General features: G+C 50.5%; 1 protein-coding gene across 10 annotated transcripts in view; it reads right to left on the bottom strand.

Annotated features, from left to right (window-relative positions):
* Positions 1-18,822, bottom strand: part of WSCD2 (WSC domain sialate O sulfotransferase 2) — a 115,449-nt gene that overhangs the window by 18,735 nt on the left and 77,892 nt on the right. For 5 of the 10 annotated variants that reach the window (XM_086348475.1, XM_086348479.1, XM_086348476.1 and 2 more), the window contains 2 exons: positions 15,467-15,651; positions 1,715-1,836 (listed from right to left, as the gene is read on the bottom strand). In XM_086348475.1, coding sequence (XP_086204601.1) covers positions 1,715-1,836; positions 15,467-15,651 — 307 coding nt within the window. Of the gene's footprint in view, positions 1-1,714; positions 1,837-15,462; positions 15,652-18,822 lie in introns of all 10 variants that reach the window. The other 5 variants (XM_086348483.1, XM_086348484.1, XM_086348485.1 and 2 more) reach the window with 2 other exon arrangements.

An 18,822-nucleotide genomic window follows, 5' to 3' on the forward strand; every position in this document is an offset into this window, starting at 1 on the left:
CCTCACCATCTCCTGTTTGTCCCTCACCACCAGCTGATCTGTAGTTTCCCCTTGGGCCCTCAGGACAGATGGATGTCCACCTGGAGGGGAGACCATGGGAGGGGGATTCCTGCCCAAGAGAGAAAGCTGGACCAAAAGATGGTCAAATCTTTTTTAATCTTATGAACAGCACCCCTGACCTTCCAGGAGGCCTCCAGGGAGCAGAGCAAGCACTCAGGAAATGCTTGGTGACCTGAAGTTACCTGGCTGCCCTTGAATGGCTCCTGGACCTTGAAGAGTTCCTGAAAGCCTCACTGTGGGGGTCTCTGACTGCATTGGTGCTAAGTCGCTTCAGTTGTGTCTGACTGTTTGTGACCCTATGGACCATAGCCAGCCAGGCTCCCCTGTCCATGGGATTCTCCAGGCAAGAAGCCTGGAGTGGGTTGCCATGCCCTCCTCCAGGGGATCATCCCAACTCAAGGACTGAACCTGCATCTCTTATGTCTCCTGCATTGGCAGGTGGGTTCTTTACCACTAGCGCACCTAGGAAGCCCATGGAGTCTCCAGGGGAGCTCAGAAGTCAAGGCCATAGATTTGGTGTCTGAACCCATTCTGCCACTTGCTTGTGCTGTGAGCTTGGGAAGTGACTTCTGACCTGTCTGAGCCCTGGTTTTATCATCTGTGAAATGGGGAGGAAAATTCCCAGTTCCTAGCCTTGTTGTGAGAGGTAAGCTGTATGACCCATGGGACAGAGGGGTGCATGGAGGGGCTCAGTAAGTGGCAGTGTCTACAATGTTGCTGCCTCTTGATCTTTCTGAAAGGTGCTTTGTGAATTAGGAGCCTTAATGAAAGAAACGGCCAAACAGGATGACTCAGAACAGGTGGGAGCATTCAGGAGCTGGGGTGTAGGCTGAGCACCCAGGAGGAGCCACAAAGCGGCCCCCAGCCAATGCCAGCATCACTGAGGATAAAGACCACATCTCATTGACTTTGTGCTCCCCGCATTGAGCACAAGGGCCTGGCACAAGGAAGGTTCTCATCAAATAGTAGCTGAGAGGATGAATGAAATGGGTAACCACTTTCTTGCGGTGGGGAAGGGGGGTTCTCCTGTGGACCCTCATATAATTAGCTCACCTTGGATGATGGAGGGAGCTTCTCAAATATCACTGGATGCCAGTGATGAGCTTAGCTCCATGCTGGGTATCAAGAGTGGTCACAAAATGTTTTAGGCATAGCCTCTACTCTTGTGGAGTTCCCTGTCTGATTTGGGAAGAAGGATAAATAGTCAGCCATCCATCAGGGATCTCAGGTTGAGAAAGGACCATCCAGTTGGATCATCCAGTCCAACTGCTATCCAGTACCCGAAGTTCTTGATGCCACACCTGCCCTGCCTCTGCTTGGATACCTCCAGCGATGGGGAATTCACTCTCGTCCAAAGTGGGATTGTCCTGGGCTTTACCTGGCAATCCTCGACACCTGCTTCTAGGCCCAGTCCACACGTCACCCTCACTCCTGAGCAGTCCTCACTATTAGAACAAACACACTTCCTCTGAGGGAAAGAAATGGAACCTGCATAACTCCCAGCCTTTGGATCCACATTCCCCTCCTGTGTCACATGTCACAGTCACAACCTTCCTCAGAGCAGCCAGGTGGCTGCTCCCCCAGCCAAGCATCTCACTTCTCCAGCTGCCCCGCACCACCCTCCCTGGAATTCCGTGTGCGGAAGCAGGCTCACCTTCTCCGTGCAGAGGTCCACACACTTGTCCACAGACATGTTGGGCATGGCGGCAGTCACGGGCAAGGCCAGGGAGAGGTTGTCAGGCCTGCGGAAGCAGCCTCGGAAGACTGCACTTCCGTCTGGAGAGCCAAGGGGAAAAGGAACAGTCAGATGCAGGCTGGGAGAACCACCTTCTGAAGGAAGCACTGATGAACTGACGCCCAGTGGAGGCAAGGACATGATGGAGAATCGTGAGCTAGAAAATTCCAAGAATGTCCTCAGCCCTAGCATCTCTGTCCACAACCTGGGTTGCTGAGATGTTCTTGCTGGGCCATCCAATCCCCTTTTCTTTGCCACCATTCCTGCGTCTCACTTTCACATCCTTGGTGGTGGTAACTTAGATGCTATGGAGGATTTTCATGATCTCAGGAGAGGGTTGGGCATTTGAGATGGAGGGAAGCCAAGGGGTCCAGGGTCCTCCCACTCTTTCTTCCAGCACTGGGGTGCTCTGCCCCCTTATCCTGGGCTTTAGGGGAGACACTTGGTACCTCAAGAGTGTCTGCCCCATGCAGTGCTACAAGAGGCTGATTTACTGGAGAGATTCCCTTTAATTCCCTAATCTGGAAGCATCCCAGCTACATAGTAGAAAATTTGGAGACCATTGCTACCTCTTTAATAAAAGTTGTCCTCAAAACAATACTCAGCTGTTGTCTTCAGCTGAGTTTACCTGAAGCACACCTTGAGACAGTGTTTTATTGAAGGTGTGCTCTCAGGAGAATGGTGGGAAGGAAGCAGGACAGAGGAGGAGAGGAGCTAAGTAAGCATGTGACCTTGGCGGGGTACCACCTTCGGCCTGGAGGGCAAGGGGCATCACAAGGTTGGTTCCACTTTAAGGAATAGGCTCTGACCTTGGCCTTGTCTGCCCACCCCTCCTCAACATCTGTCATTTGGGAAGCTATTGGGTCAAGGATTGTTTTTCAGGCAAGGGGGCAGATTTGAGCTACTGGTGGTAAAGAGGATTTGGGTGGGCACCTTTTGCATCCACTACAGATGGACATAAAGATTCATCAGTAAGAACGCTCTTTGCAGAAATGATTTAAACTAACACATGAAAGACTGAAAACAACCTCAGTGTCCAACAATGAAGTGTGGGACAAATAATGTGTGGAACGATGACACAGTGGGATTCATGCTCCATACAGAATAAGGAGGCTAAAGGCTACTTTAGAGAGAGCTTCGTCTCTCTAAAGATGTAGTCAAGATAGGATGCCAAATAAAAACTGAAAAGATGACACTCCGCCTATTATAAAATGTTAGTTGTGTACACAAATTATCTCTCAATATAAATCCCTAGAGGGTTATCTCTGAATAGTAGGTGTGATGGTTAAGTTTTGTGTCAACTTATGAGGCTGTGGTGCCCAGCTGTTTGGTCAGACACTGTTCTAGGTGTTGAGAAAGTTTTTTATAGATGGATTAATATCTATAGTCAGCTGACTTTGAGGACACTTTCCCTCTGAAATGTGGGTGAGCTGCGTCTAGTAATTTGAAAGAATGAGAGGGGGGAGAAAAAAGAGGTTTTCCAGAGAAGAAGGAATTCAGCTTCTGGATGTCAGGCCTGCCAACCTCCACAATTTCATGAGCCACTTCCTTAAGCCAATCTCTTAATTTATACACTTCCACATATCCTGCTGGTTCTGTTTCTCTGGAGAACTCTGACGGACAGGATAGGATTCTAGACAATTTTTATTTCTACCTTTTTTCTGTAAACCTCTTTCCCAACCTTTTTAAGAGTGCACATTTATTTTTTAATATAATAAAGACAAATTTTAACAATTAAAAGTGGCCCCTGTCAAATTTATCTAAAGGCTTATTGATGCCCATTTTAAATTGGGTTCCGTGGTTCTCAAATTTGAGTTGAATACATTTTTTTCTAGAAGCACAGCTTTCACAGAAAACAAAGGACACAGTTGACGAGTGAATCCAAGCCAGGAGCACACAAGTAGGAACCATTTAGTGAGGATCTACTACGTGTTGGTGACTTCTATGCGTTATCCACCCTTCTGAGAACTTTGCAAATGCCATACCATTTTACCTTCTTGAGAACTCTGCAAGGTCCATAGCAATCTCTCATGTGACAAATGAGAGAGACAGGACTTAGAAAGGGAGGTTGTATGGCAATATTGAAGACCCACTGTCAGCAAAAACGTGCTGAGGATTATCTCAGAAACATGATGCTAACCCTTGGGGCAAGTGAAGCAAGCTGCAAAAATCGTATATTTCCATCTATGTCTGTATCTGGGTCTATCTACTGGTAAGCACCTCCCCACCACCAACCCCCACCTTTTTTTTTTTTAGCATACCTATATTTAAGTGCAGAGAAAAAGATATGAAATTACTCCTCGGGCAGAAGGATGGTGGAGGAGGGGGAGGGAGTCTAGGAACGAAAATTTTAAATCTCAGCTGTCAAAGGCACCCTAGTGATTATCCCTACCACCTGGCACCCTGGAGCCTGAAGTTGTTCATGGTGGAGGGAAATCTAGCAAGCTGAGATGACATCTGGAATTGGGTTAAATGACTACTATCCGGAGCATGCTGCAGACTCCTGCTATCCAGCCCCATCTCCTCCACTTCCCCACCTCTCATTCCAGGCTGGGGAGAAGCGATGGTGGTGGGTGCTGTGGTCCTGGCCTCAGCTTCCCCACATGTAAATGATAAGGAGGAGGTTAGACTATGCAGATTCTCTTCTGTACAGGACGGCCCTCCACCCTCCAAATGAAGAATCGTCACATCCCCAAAAGCCACTGGTGTCCCGTGGCCTCCCATCCCATGGCCCAGGATGCACAGAGGTGAAGCCCCATTTCATCGGTTGCCCCAAGGAAGTTTCAGTGACGCTCAGAGAATGTGCCATACAAGGCAAGGACGGGCAGGGGAGTCAGGTGTTTGAGCAAAAGTGAAAGTCCATGGAATTCTCCAGGCCAGAATACTGGAGAGGGTAGCCTTTCCTCTCTCCAGGGGATCTTCCCAACCTAGGGACCGAACCCAGGTCTCCCTCATTGCAGGCATATTCTTTACCAGCTGAGCCACAAGGGAAGCCCGTTTGAGCTAAGGTTTATAGCAATGAGATGGGAGGCCGGAAGTGGTGTGCACAAATCTTCATTTAACCAAACAACTCAGTTAGCTGGATGCCAACTCAGGTGCCAGGACAAAGAGATGCTGGCCTTTCAGAAATAAGGGGGCTCCCCTTCTCTCTTTAGACTCTACTAGAAGGCAATAGCACCCCACTCCAGTACTCTTGCCTGGAAAATCCCATGGAGGGAGGAGCCTGGTGGGCTGCAGTCCATGGGGTCGCAAAGAGTTGGACACGACTGAGCAACTTCACTTTCACTTTTCCCTTTCATGCGTTGGAGAGGGAGATGGCAACGCACTCCAGTGTTCTTGCCTGGAGAATCCCAGGGACGGTGGAGCCTGGTGGGCTGCCGTCTGTGGGGTCGCACAGAGTCGGACACGACTGAAGCGACTTAGTAGTAGTAGTAGTGTTTATTGAGCCTCCACAGATGCCAGGCTCCTGGCTGGGTGCTTTGGATCCATTGAATCCTCACGGTAGCCATGAGCAGTAGCTGCCACGGCTGGTTCAGGGAGACACTCTGGCTTCCAGGATCACAAAATTGGCTAAGGACAGAGTGAGATCAAAGCCAGGTTACTCAGTCTCCCAATTCTATGCTTCTTCTAATAATAATAATGCTACTATGATGGTTAGATGCTTATGCTTGCTCTCTCAGTCGTGTCTGACTCTTTTGTGACCTCATGGACTGTAGCCCACCAGGCTCCTCTGTCCATGGAATCTTCCAGGCAAGAAGACTGCAGTGGGTTGCCATTTCCTCCTCCAGGGGATCTTCCTGGCCCAGGGATTGAACCTGCACTTCCTGTGTCTCCTGCATTGGAAGGTGGATTCTTTACCATTGTGCCACCTGGGAAGCCCCCTTAGATAGTTGTAGTCACATCAAACATGCTATTAGCTGGGAACTAAGCTGAATACACATGGCCTCGTTGAACACTTGCATCGCCCTGGTGGTATAAGGAGCCCCATTTTTAAGACAGGGAAATGCAAGTCTCAGAGGACTGAAACCAATTGATACAAGTCACCCAGATTATGATGCAGAGCTAAGACTGGCATCTAAGTCTGAGATCTTTCCACTTTTGATGGTCTTATCAAATACTCTTCATGTGCTGGGCACTGTGTAAACACTTGATACAGTTTATACTCCTAATGACAAAGCAGGTCTCACTCTCCCCATCAAACAGAAGGGGAAACAGACTCAGGGCGGGAAGTGATTCCCTAAGGCCACACAGCTGATACGTATCTGAATTCCAGCCTGGGAACATCTGAGCTCTGAGTCCCTATACTCTGGGCTACCCCTCTCTAAGAAACCAGCCTCAGACCCTGTTTGAGCATTTCCAAAACACTATGACGTGTATTCAGTCCCCTTTGACCACTAACCATTCACAAAACCAAGGCTGTCACTCTGGGGTCTCTTGACACTGGAGTTTGATTCTCTTTGTGAAAAGTAAAAGTGTTAGTTGCTCAGTCGTGTCCGACTCTTTTTGACCCCATGGACTGTAGCCCATCAGGCTCCTCTGTCCATGGGATTCTCCAGGCAAGAATACTGGAGTAGGTAGCCATTCCCTTCTCTGGGGGATCTTCCCGATCCGATCCAGGGATCAAACTCAGGTCTCCTGCATTGCAGGCAGATTCTTTACCATCTGAGACCTCAGGGAAGGGGCAGGCAAAAGTCTATGAATCTGGCTCCTTAGAGGAAGTAGAATTCCTACCCTGGCATCTCCCAGGTGGTCTTTTCCTGCCTTCCTGGATGCAGGGAGGCCAGACTGCAAGCTGGGAAGACTCTGTAAGCCCAGCACAGCTCAGACGGGTCTCCCTTTGACATTTAAGCATCTGTTAATGAGTCCCTGAACCTCCCAGCTTAGAAAGCAGAGCTGAACTGAATGCCCTGAATACGAAGTAAAGTGAGGTTTTCCGAGGCCTTAAAGGGCCAGAGAGGGATCAGAAGCTGCTGTTGCGGGTCTCTCTTTGGTCAGGGTGTCCACTGGGGTGGGGGTGGGGAGGCGCACAGGTTTGGGAGGTTAGTTCTAGGAGCAGTTAACCTGCCAGATGTGGGGTGTTTCTACAGTCCTGCACATTCTGCTTTTAAAGGGAAACCATGTGGATTCACAGAGAACCTTGTGATGCTCTGTGGGAAGGCTGGAGTCCCAGGGGTCTGGGGAACACTTTGGAGGGCACCTCTCTCTGCAGGTTGCTCTCCGTTATGGTTTGGTGATCAGAACACTAAGAATATGCAAGGTGGCCAAGACGCTGAATCATCCTTCTAGCCTCATTTCTTCCGTCTGTATAATGTGTCAGGGCTTCCCTGGTGGATCAAATGGTAAAGAATCGGCTTAGAATGTAGGAGACCCATGTTTGATCCTGGGTTGGGAAGATCCCCTGGGAAAGGGAATGGCTACCCACTCCTGTATTCTTGCCTGGAGAATCCATGGATAAAGGAGCCTGGCAGGCTACAGTCCATTGGGTTGCAACGAGTCGGACACGACTGAGCAACTAACACGTTCAGAACGGGTCACCGGTTCTCCCTACTGCTGGCGCGAGGCTGTCTTGTCTCTTACATCTGAAAACACAAGAGAAGTGGCCAGCCTGGATCCCTTAAGTTTCCTAACACTCTCTAGTGATACAAAGAATTTTGGACTTCCACAGCACTAGGTGGATGCCTTCCTGTTTGCAAAAGGTCTCTCATGCCCAGCAGAAAGGGTACTGGTTTTAAATTCAGACGGACCTGGGTCAGCACCTTCCACAGTTGTGTGTCCTTGGCCTGAGCCTCGGTTTCCTCGTCTGTACTCAAGGACCATCATCTCTACCCTGCATAGTTGGGGTGGAAGTTGATACAGTGGCATCTATAGGGCCCAAGACCTACCAGGATTTAGTCAATGTCTCTTCCTGCTCCTTCTCCACCACTCGATCATGATTAAAGGGTGGCCAGACCCTACGTAGGAAACACTATCAGTGCCCCATTAATACACTCCTGGCACTCACCATCCCAGTACAGGCTGCCAGTGACATCCTGTAAACACCCTGGGTGTGTGAAGGATGGACACTAAGCTTCCAGGGAATTGATCTCCTTGCGAGATTAAGAACCCTCTCTACTGCCTTTCCAACAGGATTAAGCTTCCTCAGTAGCGACCTGCTTTGTAAAAGGTCTATGTTGACTCCTTCCCTTCCCTGGTCTCATGTCTTCACTCCCCTGGAGGTCCATCGTGGGGTCATCGTTCAAGTAAACCAAAGCTCACAGCCTTGTCTCTGGGGGAATCCAACATGGATTCTTTGTGCATTCTTAATTCCCAAGGGGAATCCTGCATGAAGTTCAGAGCTGCTGCTCTTCACAGCCTGCAGTCTGTGACAATGGCGCCCCCTGGAGTTGTGCCCTGGACAGTAGCAGTAACCCTGAGTAATGTCTTCCTAATGAGCAACCCTTGCTGAAGGAGAGCAACAAAGGAAAATAATAACAGCCGTTAACTCTATGTCGTTGATGCCAAGTATGTTACACGTGTGTGTGTGTGTTTATCGCTCAGTCATGTCCGACTGTTTGCAACCCCATGGATAGGCTCCTCTGTCTGTGAGATTCTCCAGGCAAGAATACTGGAGTGGGTAGTTATTCTCTTCTCCAGGGAATCTTCCTGATGCAGGGATTGAACCGAGGTCTCCTGCATTGCAGGCAGATTCTTTACCATCTGAGCCACCAGGGAAGCCCCAATGTTACACATGTTACCTCAGTTAATCTTCAAAACAACCTAAGCAGTAGATGATGCTATTATCCTGTTTTGCAGGGGGAGATCCTGAGACATAACAAGATTTGATCGGTATTACAGCTCACACAGCTAGTGGGGCACAGAGGTGGGATCTGGCTCCAGTCTTATTTGACGTCACATCCTAGGTTCCCACCTCTCTGCTATTCTGCAGGAGGCCTATCAAATTCCAACCTGGTTGGGCTCCAGAGACCCTGTGTCAGCCACCTGAATTTCCCAGAAACCCTCTCAGGCTCCACAGGAGGGGTCCAAGGATCACAGAAGCCTGTGCCCCACATTCTGATAATGTCAGCTCTTCATTGCCAGGCCAGCTGGGATGGTGCATGACCTCGGCAGCTTGGGGTTTTTTTACTAGCAAGAGGCGAGCAGAGCAACTGTTCATCAGCTCTCTTGACTGGGGGCAGCGCAAGTCCCTCTGAAGTCCATCGTCTCTTTGTTCTGGGGCTTCACAAAGATGAGGGAAATGCCACCAGGCATCAGCTTAAAGGCAGGCGAGGAAGAGTTCTCCTTGGTTTGAAAGAGGCCACCACCCCCCAGGGTAATTAGGCCAAGCTCTACTGCATTAAAGATGCCGGTGAGGAGGAAAGGCAGTGAGCTGGGAGCTGTTAATGGCTACCTATAATCAGAGGGAGATTGAATTACACAAAGAGCCTAACTGTCCGAGGAGAATTCAAAACCAGCTATTTTTAGGCATCACCAAAGGCTCCTGTGAGCTGTTGGAAATTCAAATAACTTGAGCTGGGTGCTGCTCGGAGTGAATTGAGGAGTTTTCATTTTAGGAAGGAAGATGCATTACCATTACTCCAAACAGGCACTGTGCTTTCTGGATTTTATCTCACATGGCCGTCAGAGCAATCTTTCAGGGTTGGAACTGTCCCCATGTTACAGATGAGGCACTTGGGGCTCAGAGAGAATGAATGGCATGGTCAAAGTCAAAACAGCAAGTCAGTCAAAGAGCTGGGATAGAAACAATGTGTGCCTGATCCTGAAACCTACATCCAGAGTCTTCCCTGGTGGTCCAGGGGCTAAGAGTCCATGCTCCCAATGCAGGGGGCCCGGGTTCAATCCCTGGACGGGGAACTAGATCCCTCATGCTGCAACTAAGGCCTGGCACAGCCAAATAGAGAAATGCAAAATACCCTGTATCCGTTGCTCCCATAGCCTCCCTGGAGTTTGGTTTAGGGAGAAGTGTAAACTCTTTCCCCCCACCACGATGCAGAAGGAGAACAATTCTCTGGCTATCATGCCTCGACCGTACACAGCAGAACTCATGGAGATCCATCTGAATTATAAAATTCAGGGACCCCAGGCATATACATCAAGGGGAAGGAAAGGCCTCCAGGCCTGGCAAAGAAGGAGCTAGACGTGGTCCCTCCCTCCACCCAGTGTGACTTTCCATGGTCATCTGAGGCTAGATGGTGAGGTGGTTAAAAAGAGTATAGTGAGCATAAAGGACAAGCATTGTGCCAAGTTTCCCTTCTAAACTTCAAGAGACAAAAAATTGCTAGAACTAAGAGCAGTACACAACAAGAACAGTATATAAATTACACTATGTAAGTTGTAAACCATAAGTCAAGATCTATTTTTTCAGTGATAACATAAGCTTCATAGAGCTTTCCTCGTGGCTCAGCGGTAAAGAATCCGCCTGCAATGCAGGAACCGCAGGAGATGCGGGTTCGATCCCTGGGTCGGGAAGATTCCCTGGAGGAGGTTACGGCAACCCATTTCAGTATTCTTGCCTGGAGAATTCCATGGACAGAGGGGCCTGGCAGGCTACAGTCCATGGAGTCACAAAGAGTCGGACGTGATTGAAGCAACTTAGCATGCACACACAGTGTAAGCTTCATAATACTTTCATCAAAGAGAAAAAAAAAGAGAGAGAAAAGGGCTGAGTCCTGGGAGAGGCTGGTCTGCAGTCATGGGGGTTTTGTTGTTGTTTAGTCAGTAAATCGTGTCTGAATCTTTTGTGACCCCATGGACTGTAGCCTCTGTTCATGAGATCTCCTCTGTTCATGAGATTCCTCAGGCAAGTATGCTCAAGAGGGTTGCCATTTCCTTCTCCAGGGGATCTTCCCTCCCCAGGGATCAAACCTGCATTGGCAGGCGGATTCTTTACCACTGAGCCCCCATAAAGCCCATGGGGGTTTCAGGCAGCACTGAAGGATGGTCAGCACCATGGACAGCCACCCATGGGCCCCACATATATATGTATTTCGTGTAATTCTAGAGAACCTTGCAAAGCAAATCTTGCAAGAATCTTTCAGGCAAATGGAATTTCTTGCAACATCCTATAAAGCCATAATATTCTCAAATCACCAGCAGGTCTCTGCCCCTGGGAGGAGAAGCCGCACTTGCTGACACATTTAGCAAACCGCTGTGAAAAGTGTAATCCAACCAAGAAGGAAGTCCATTTCTCGGTCCTTTTGTAACAAGGGCAAAGAGTCCCTGTGCCCGAGAGTCTGTGTCAAGGGAGAATAGCAGGGTTCCTGCAGACATTTGCTCTGCCAGTCTTTTAATGCTCTCACTACTGTAGGAGCATTCCATCACCTCAGAGACACAGAGGCCGGCTCACCACACAAGGCTGCCTCCCCACACAAGGCTGACACCCCATGCAAGGCCAACACCCCACCAGAGGGGTGCTTAAGAGACAGTAAGCCTCCTTTGGATCTTCACAATCATTGAGTTCTGTGCCACTGCCCTGGGAAACACAATTAGGGCACAGTGTTAATACAAACTAATGACTCTATAAATGGAACCTGGTTTCTACCACCCCTGTTTCCTGGAGCACTCGCTCATTGCCCTGCCTAAAGGAATACACGCCAGTGTCACGTGGTGGAAGACCTCCCTTTCTAACTTATTTGTGTATAAATCAGATCTCAGGAATGGGAAACCAAGCATGTCACTGAGCCATAGCAAAGACTCCGGATAGTCTGTGTTGTGTAGAGACAGGACACAGGGCAGAAGGAGAGATCAGGGGTCAGGGAAGAAAGGAGGTAGGTCAGACCAAGCAGCATTTCCAAGGGAGAGGCATGGGGTCCGGAACTCAACACAAGGCCAGGGTGTTTGCAGCGCTATATCGCATTAGAACCCATAGCGGGAGTCAGAGAACTGGGTCCCAGCCTAAGTTCAGTCCCTGACAAGCTCTGTGGCCCTGAGAGTGTCAGGCCTGCCCATTGCCCACTAAAAGTAACTCTTGGCGTTTGCACACTCTGCTCCTTCTGCCCTGATTTGTCCCCTGCCCTCTGGCAATGTGTCTCGAGTCTGAATATCCTCCTCTTCACACCAGGCAAAATCCTGTGTGTCTTTCAAGGCCCTAACCAGTCAGCCTTCTTCTGTAGAGCCATCCCCAGGGCTGTTCAGTCTGGCCACTTGTGCTTTTTAGGCCTCAGTTTCTAAAGCTGCAAAATAGAACACAAGCAAGGAAGGTGCTTCTAATAGGTCATTCAAAACGTAACCTTTGCTGATCCTGGATTTTTGCTCTCAGCTGGATATGTGACTCTTCCTTTCACCTGGAAATCTTAGAATGAGATTTGGCTCAAATGTTGCTTTCTTGGCTCCTATATGTACGTCACCACCCCCTTGCCCACTTGAACAGACCCGACTGGTCTTGGGTCTGCCTGTCCACTAGACGGTGACCTCCTTGAGAGCAGGGACTATGCTTTATTTTTTTATTACCCATTCTCCTCTCCAAGCCTAAGCCACGGGAGCTCACCAAGTGTTTTGGTTCAATGAACAGTCCTCATGCTCTCTCCCAATACCATGTTGCCAACTGGGAGCCCACGAGAAGTTCCAACTTGACCAACCATCTGTCTCCTTATCCAGACCACTTCCATTCTCATCTCAGCCACAGCAGCCTTGAGGTTAGCAAGGCTTAGATTCCTTTCTGTAGTCTCCTGCTGGAGGTGCCCAAGCTTCCAACCTTGCACAGTGACAATTCAGAACAACTGGGGTGGGCTTAGACTCCGGGTCTCCTCTCTTGGTAGAAGTGAATGGGTTCCCCATATTGAATGTATGGATGGAACGTTCCTTTCTCAGATGGAACAGAATACCACTGCAGAGCTGGGTGAGCTGAGGGGCACAGCAGCATTCCCAGAAGCCTCAGGGGTCTCTTACCAGCAACCACCCAATCAGCCCACCCCCTCACTGCTACCAGGGCAAAACACATCTGACTGTAAGAGGATCTCATGGTTTATGTGTGTTGAGGCTTTTACATTTCAGGTAATTGAAAAAAAATATCTTTGATGGTCCATGAGACTATATTGCTTGGGCTTCTTAAGTGGCTCAGTGGTTAGAGAATCTGCCTGCCAATGCAGGAGACCCGGGTTTGATCCATGGGTTGGGAAGATCCCCTGGAGGAGGAAATGGAAACCCACTCCAGTATTCTTGCCTGGAGAATTTCATGGACAGAGGAACCTGGTAGGCTATAGCATGAGACTGTTATTATACCTGGTGATCTTAATAGTGTGTGTATCTGAGGATGTGTGTGTGTGGCGGGGAGGAGAGCAGGAGACAGAAACAGAGACAGAGAGACAGAGAGAAGACAGACAGGAGAATGTTCATATTACCCAGCCACTCTGAACATTAAGCAAAAGGAGGTCTGGCTGAGAGTGGCTGATGACATACACCGCCCAATTCTTGTTATCTAGCTCAGCATCATTCACCAGAATGTTCTAGTGGCTGCAGCTTTCCCTCTAAATACACATAACTCTAAGGTCATCTCTTCTTATGGTCAAAGTTGCCATCCAAATAATGTGAATACTGGCATAAAGAGAATCAGTAGTGGGCCTCCCTGGCGATCCAGTGGTAAAGAATCTGCCTGCCAATGTAGGGGACACGGGTTTGATCCTTGGCCACATGCCACAGAACAACTAAGCCCGAGTGTCACAACTCCTGAGCCCTCGTTCTGGAGCCTACGAGCCACAACTACCTAGAGTCCATGCTCCGAACCAGAGTGGGCACGGCAATGAGAAATCCATGCATTGCAACAAAAAGCAGCCGCCGCTCACCACAAGTAAAGAAAACCCGCGTGTGGCAAGGGAGACTCAGCACAGCCGAAAATAAACAGATAAAAGTAAAGAGATCAGTACTGGGGATGATGACTCTGCCGTCAAATCAAAACCTCACTACCCTAATGGCCAAACCAGAAACTCGCTGCGCGGACATTTTCCAGCCCGGATTTCACATACCCACTGTGTCCTCTGCCAGCCGGGCCCTCAGACCTGGGGGAACTGAGGCCACGATGGACAGGGAGACGGTACCTCCTTTTCTAGAAATCAGCTGTTTTGCAAATTGGCGGCACGCTTGACCCTGCTGCAGAGCAAAGCGTGAGCAGAGCTTCAAAATCATAGGGCTTGGAAAACAACACATTATCAAGGAAACCAGCAATGAATTTTTATCAATGATGATATTCACACGGAAGAGGCCTTTCACTGCATGCACACGGGCATTAGGGTTCTGCCAAGTCCACCTGAGTGGGAAGGCCTACATTCTGGGCGGATCTTGTCAGCTCCACTGAGGTCTAAGGCCTTATTATTCAAGGTGTGGTCCATGGACCAGCAGCCTAGCATCACCTAGGACCTCCTTGGAAAGCTGAATCAGAGTCTGCATTTTAACAAGATCTCCCTGGGATTCCCCAGCATGTTCAAATTCGAGATTTGTAGTTCTGGATTCCTGTTTCCACTTCAGGACGGCATCAGAAGAGTACCCAGGACAAACCTCAGCCCTCTGTCTTTTGTCAAGGCCATTAGCTCTGCTTGTCGGTCTGAACGTCAGCTCTGAGGTCACAAGGCTGTGTGACCTTGGGCAGGCGTACTTAAATTCATTAAGCCTCGGTTTCCTCACTGTAAAATGGAGATGATTAACCATGGCAACTGCCTGAAAAGTGTGTAAGGAAGGGAAACAAAATCAGGCTTGCAATGGGCTTAGTACAGTGCCCGGTGCACAGCAGATGCTTGAGAAACAAACATTAACTGCTACTAAACAGCCAGAGAAGGAACAATGCGACAATATCCACGGAGGAGGGGTGGCTCCTGTCCTCGCCTAACCACACCCTTCCCTCCCTCAGTCTGAAAACTGGAGAGTTTTTCTCATAAGACCAAAACATTGGCAAGTGAGGGATAAATTGCCTCTGCATGCATGAGTGCTAAGTCACTTCGGTTGTGTCCAACTCTTCTCGACCCTGTGGACTGTAGCCCGCCAGGCTCCTCGGTCCACGGGATTCTCCAGGCAAGAACACTGGAGTGGGTTGCCATGCCCTCCTCCAGGGCATCTTCCCAACCCAGGGATCGAACCCTTGCCTCTTACATTTCCTGCATTGGCAGGCCGGTTCTTTACCACTAGCGCCATCTGGAAATCGTCTCTATGGGAGCATTAAAGGCATAAGCTATGGGACTTCCCTGACGGTCCAGTGGTTAACTCCATGCTTCAGTACAGGCGGCCTGGGTTCAATCCCCCGTCAGGGAACGAAAATCCCACGTGCTACATGGCACGGCCAAAAGAGAAAAATTAAGAGAGAAGCTCTGGAGTTGGTTTAAATCCTCTGCTGCTTGTGTGACAGCGAGCCTCAGTCTCCTCATCTGTAAAGTGGGTGAATAACTGCAGTTTGGAGGGCCATCGTGAGGACCACGTGTGCTCTTGCAAAGAAGGCACTTCGGAAATGATGGAGCGTTTGCTGTTGTCAGTATCATCATCACCATCGTTAGGGACAACCTGCTCTCAGCCAGTCAGGAAGGACAGGCCAGGTCAGGCTTTTGGTGTCTGTGGAGGGGGAAGAGGGGTTTGGCTGGAGGCGAGGCTGGGGCAGGGTGGTGGTGTCTGGTGGCGGGGGGCGCCCGAGGGCTCAGGAGGGGTGGGGGGCGCGGGTGGGCGAGGGGCGGCGAGGGGAGGGGCTGACTCACGTACACCTGCGGGCTGACTCTTGGGCCAGCTGCAGCCGGTAGACGGACAGGCGGTTGGCTCCGCCGCACACGCTGCCCCGCTCGCCCTTGCAGTCCATGTCACACTCCGCCTCGCTCACGTTTGCCGCCTGGATCTTGTGGCCGCAGTAGCACTCGGCGCCGAACTCCAGCCCAGCGTACAGGTAACCCCTGGGGGAGGCTGCTGTCAGGCCAGGGTGCCTGCCCCCATGGAGACCCCCGGGGAGGGCAGGGAGTCGTGGCCAGGGAGGAGGTCCCAGGGGATGGGTCGGCTCTGGGGACTCAGAGGTCCTGGGGGAGATGGGGCTACAGATGCTGAAGGTGGGATGACAGAGAGACCTCCCAGGGGAGGAAAGAGGGGACCTCAGGGGACAGGAGACCCATCCACAGTGGACAGCGGGTAGACAAGAGGCTTCAGGAGATGGGGAGACCCCAGGGAAAGGAGGAGACTGGGGTGGGGGGCTCTCCTTATTTTCCTGGAAGCAGGAGGGGGAAAACAAGGAAGGCTGTGGGGGGTCAGGGAGACCTAAGGAGATCTAGGGGACAGGGATGCTCCAAGGGACATCAAGATCGAGAATTAGGAGACCCTGAGAAAGTCTTGGAGGCTGAGGAGTCTGAAAGTCTTGCAGGTGCAATGGGGAAGAAGCCAAGAAGGATTACAGCGAGGTCCTGGGTTGGGGCGGGGCAGGCAGGGAGACTCAAGGAGGGGACGAGACCCCAGGGAGACCACTGGCTTCCCTCCCTGCCTGAGGCCTCACACCCCCTCTACACCTCGCCACACAGACACAGCACGTCACAGTCGCACCCCCCCACATACACCTTCAGCACCCTCGACACACACGACACCCTTCCGGTCCTGTGGTCCCTCTGTCCTCCCTACTCTCCGGTCTTCCCTGTCCACAGCCAGGAGCCAAGCATGGGTCGGTCCTGTGGTCCCTCTGTCCTCCCTACTCTCCGGTCTCCCTGTCCACAGCCAGGAGCCAAGCATGGGTCGGTCCTGTGGTCCCTCTGCCCTCCCTACTCTCCGGTCTTCCCTGTCCACAGCCAGGAGCCAAGCACCGGTCGGTCCTGTGGTCCCTCTGTCCTCCCTACTCTCCGGTCTTCCCTGTCCACAGCCAGGAGCCAAGCATGGGTCGGTCCTGTGGTCCCTCTGCCCTCCCTACTCTCCGGTCTCCCTGTCCACAGCCAGGAGCCAAGCACGGGTGCAGAGTCTAACCCCTTTGTTCCGGGAAACACCACCCAGGGGTGATACCTCTATGTCCCCTGAGAGAAGTTGGGCCCAGGAGAGGGGGCAGGGGACTCTCACATCTCTCTGGAAAACCAAGGTCACACATCCAGCCAAGTAAAAAAACTCCTTTCCTTAAAACAAAAAAGAAATCCAGGCACTGCAACATTTTCCTTTTTTTTTTCACAGCTATGGAATCATTTCCTAAAAAGGACTCTTGGTAAGGATCCGTCTGTAAACAGATGAGAAGGGAATTGCTTGTTTTGGCTCCAGGGGTGGGTATGAAGTGGTGGCAGGGAGGGGAGTAGGACAACCTCTGCTCAGCCCTCTTGCCCACTGCATTCTCTGAGGCATGTTCCAGAATTGAGAAAGGTTCCAGGGGGCGGGGGGCAGCCTGCAAATTACTGGTTCTGCAAGACTGGACTTACAGGAGGTGTCAGCTCATGCCTTCCGGGGGCTAGCTGGAGACACAGACCCACCCAGACTCATGTCTCTGAACATCTCAACTACTCAGGGTGGCATGCAACCACAGGGTCACCTGGGCAGATGCAATTGTTGTTCAGTTGCTCAGTTGTGTCTGACTCTTTGCAACCCCATGGACTGCAGCACGCCAGGCTTCCCTGTCCTTCACTGTCTCCTGGAGTTTGCTCAAACTCATGTCCATTGAGTCAGCTCTTCACATCAGGTGGCCAAACTATTGGAGCTTCAGCTTCAGCATTAGTCGTCCCAATGAATACTCAGGGTTGATTTCCTTTAGGACTGACTGGTTTGATCTCCTTGCAAATGCAGTTCATTTCAGTTCAGTCACTTAGTCGTGTCCGACTCTTTGCAATCCCATGGACTGCAACACGCCAGGCTTCCCTGTCCTTCACCAACTCCTGGAGCTTGCTCAAATTCATGTCCATCAAGTCAGTGATGCCATCCAACCATCTCATCCTCTGTCATCCCCTTCTCCTCATGCTTTCAATCTTTCCCACCATCAGGGTCTTTTCCTGTGAGTCAGTTCTTCCCATCATGTGGCCAAAGTATTGGAGTTTCAGCTTCAACATCAGTCCTTCCAATGAATATTCAGGACTGATCTTTAGGATGGACTGGTTGGATCTCCTTGCAGTCCAAGGGACTCTCAAGAGTCTTCTACAGCACCAGTTCAAAAGCATCAACTCTTCGGTTCTCAGCTTTCCATAGTCCAACTCTCACATCCGTAGATGACCACTGGAAAAACCACAGCTTTGACTAGATGGACCTTTGTTGGCAAAGTAACGTCTCTGCTTTTTAATATGCTATCTAGGTTGGTCATAGCTTTTCTTCCAAGAAGCAAGCATCTTGCTTGCTGTAGTTTTCATGGCTGTAGTCACCATCTGCAGTGACTTTGGAGCCCCCAAAACAAATTGCAGATGCAGCAGGAGCATCGTAAACTATCTGGGCGTCCTGGGGCTGGGTCAGCCTCCTTCTTCCACCTCTCTGTCTCTCCGAAGCCGTGGTTCTCAGGTGTCCCTGGGCCCGTCACGTACAACCGGACGCACTGATGGAAGGACCACTACTGGACAGCAGGAGCTCTGAAAGTTTCCCAGCTGGATGTGCAAGTCAGAGCAGCGGGGCTCCAACCATGGTCCCGGGACCAGCAGCATCCAGTATCATCTGGGAACTTGTTAAAAATGCAAATTCTTGGACTCTACCTCAAACCCAGCAAATCGAAAATTGGGGGTGGGTGGGGCCCAGCAGTTTGTTTTGAAAGATCTCAGGTGAGCTTCCCTGATAGCTCAGTTGGTAAAGAATCTGCCTGCAATGCAAGAGACCCGGTTCGATTCAAGGGTCCGGAAGATCTGCTGGAGAAGGGATAGGCTACCCACTCCAGTATTCTTGGGCTTCCCTTGTGGCTCAGCTGTTAAAGAACCTGCCTGCAATGCCAGAGATCTGGGTTCAATCCCTGGGTTTGGAAGATCCCCTGGACAAAGGAAAGGCTACCCACTCCAGTATTCTGACCTGGAGAATCCCATGAACTGTATAGTCCATGGGGTTGCAAAAGTCGGACACGACAGCGACTTTCACATCCCGGCTGATGCTGACACGCGCGTCCTGGAGCTCACAGCTTGGATGCAGAGACAAGCACATAACTA

The sequence above is a fragment of the Bos grunniens genome, chromosome 17, assembly GCF_055505025.1.
Source record: "Bos grunniens cultivar Pamir isolate PY7600 chromosome 17, Bosgru_T2T1.0, whole genome shotgun sequence".
Lineage (NCBI taxonomy): Eukaryota > Metazoa > Chordata > Mammalia > Artiodactyla > Bovidae > Bos > Bos grunniens.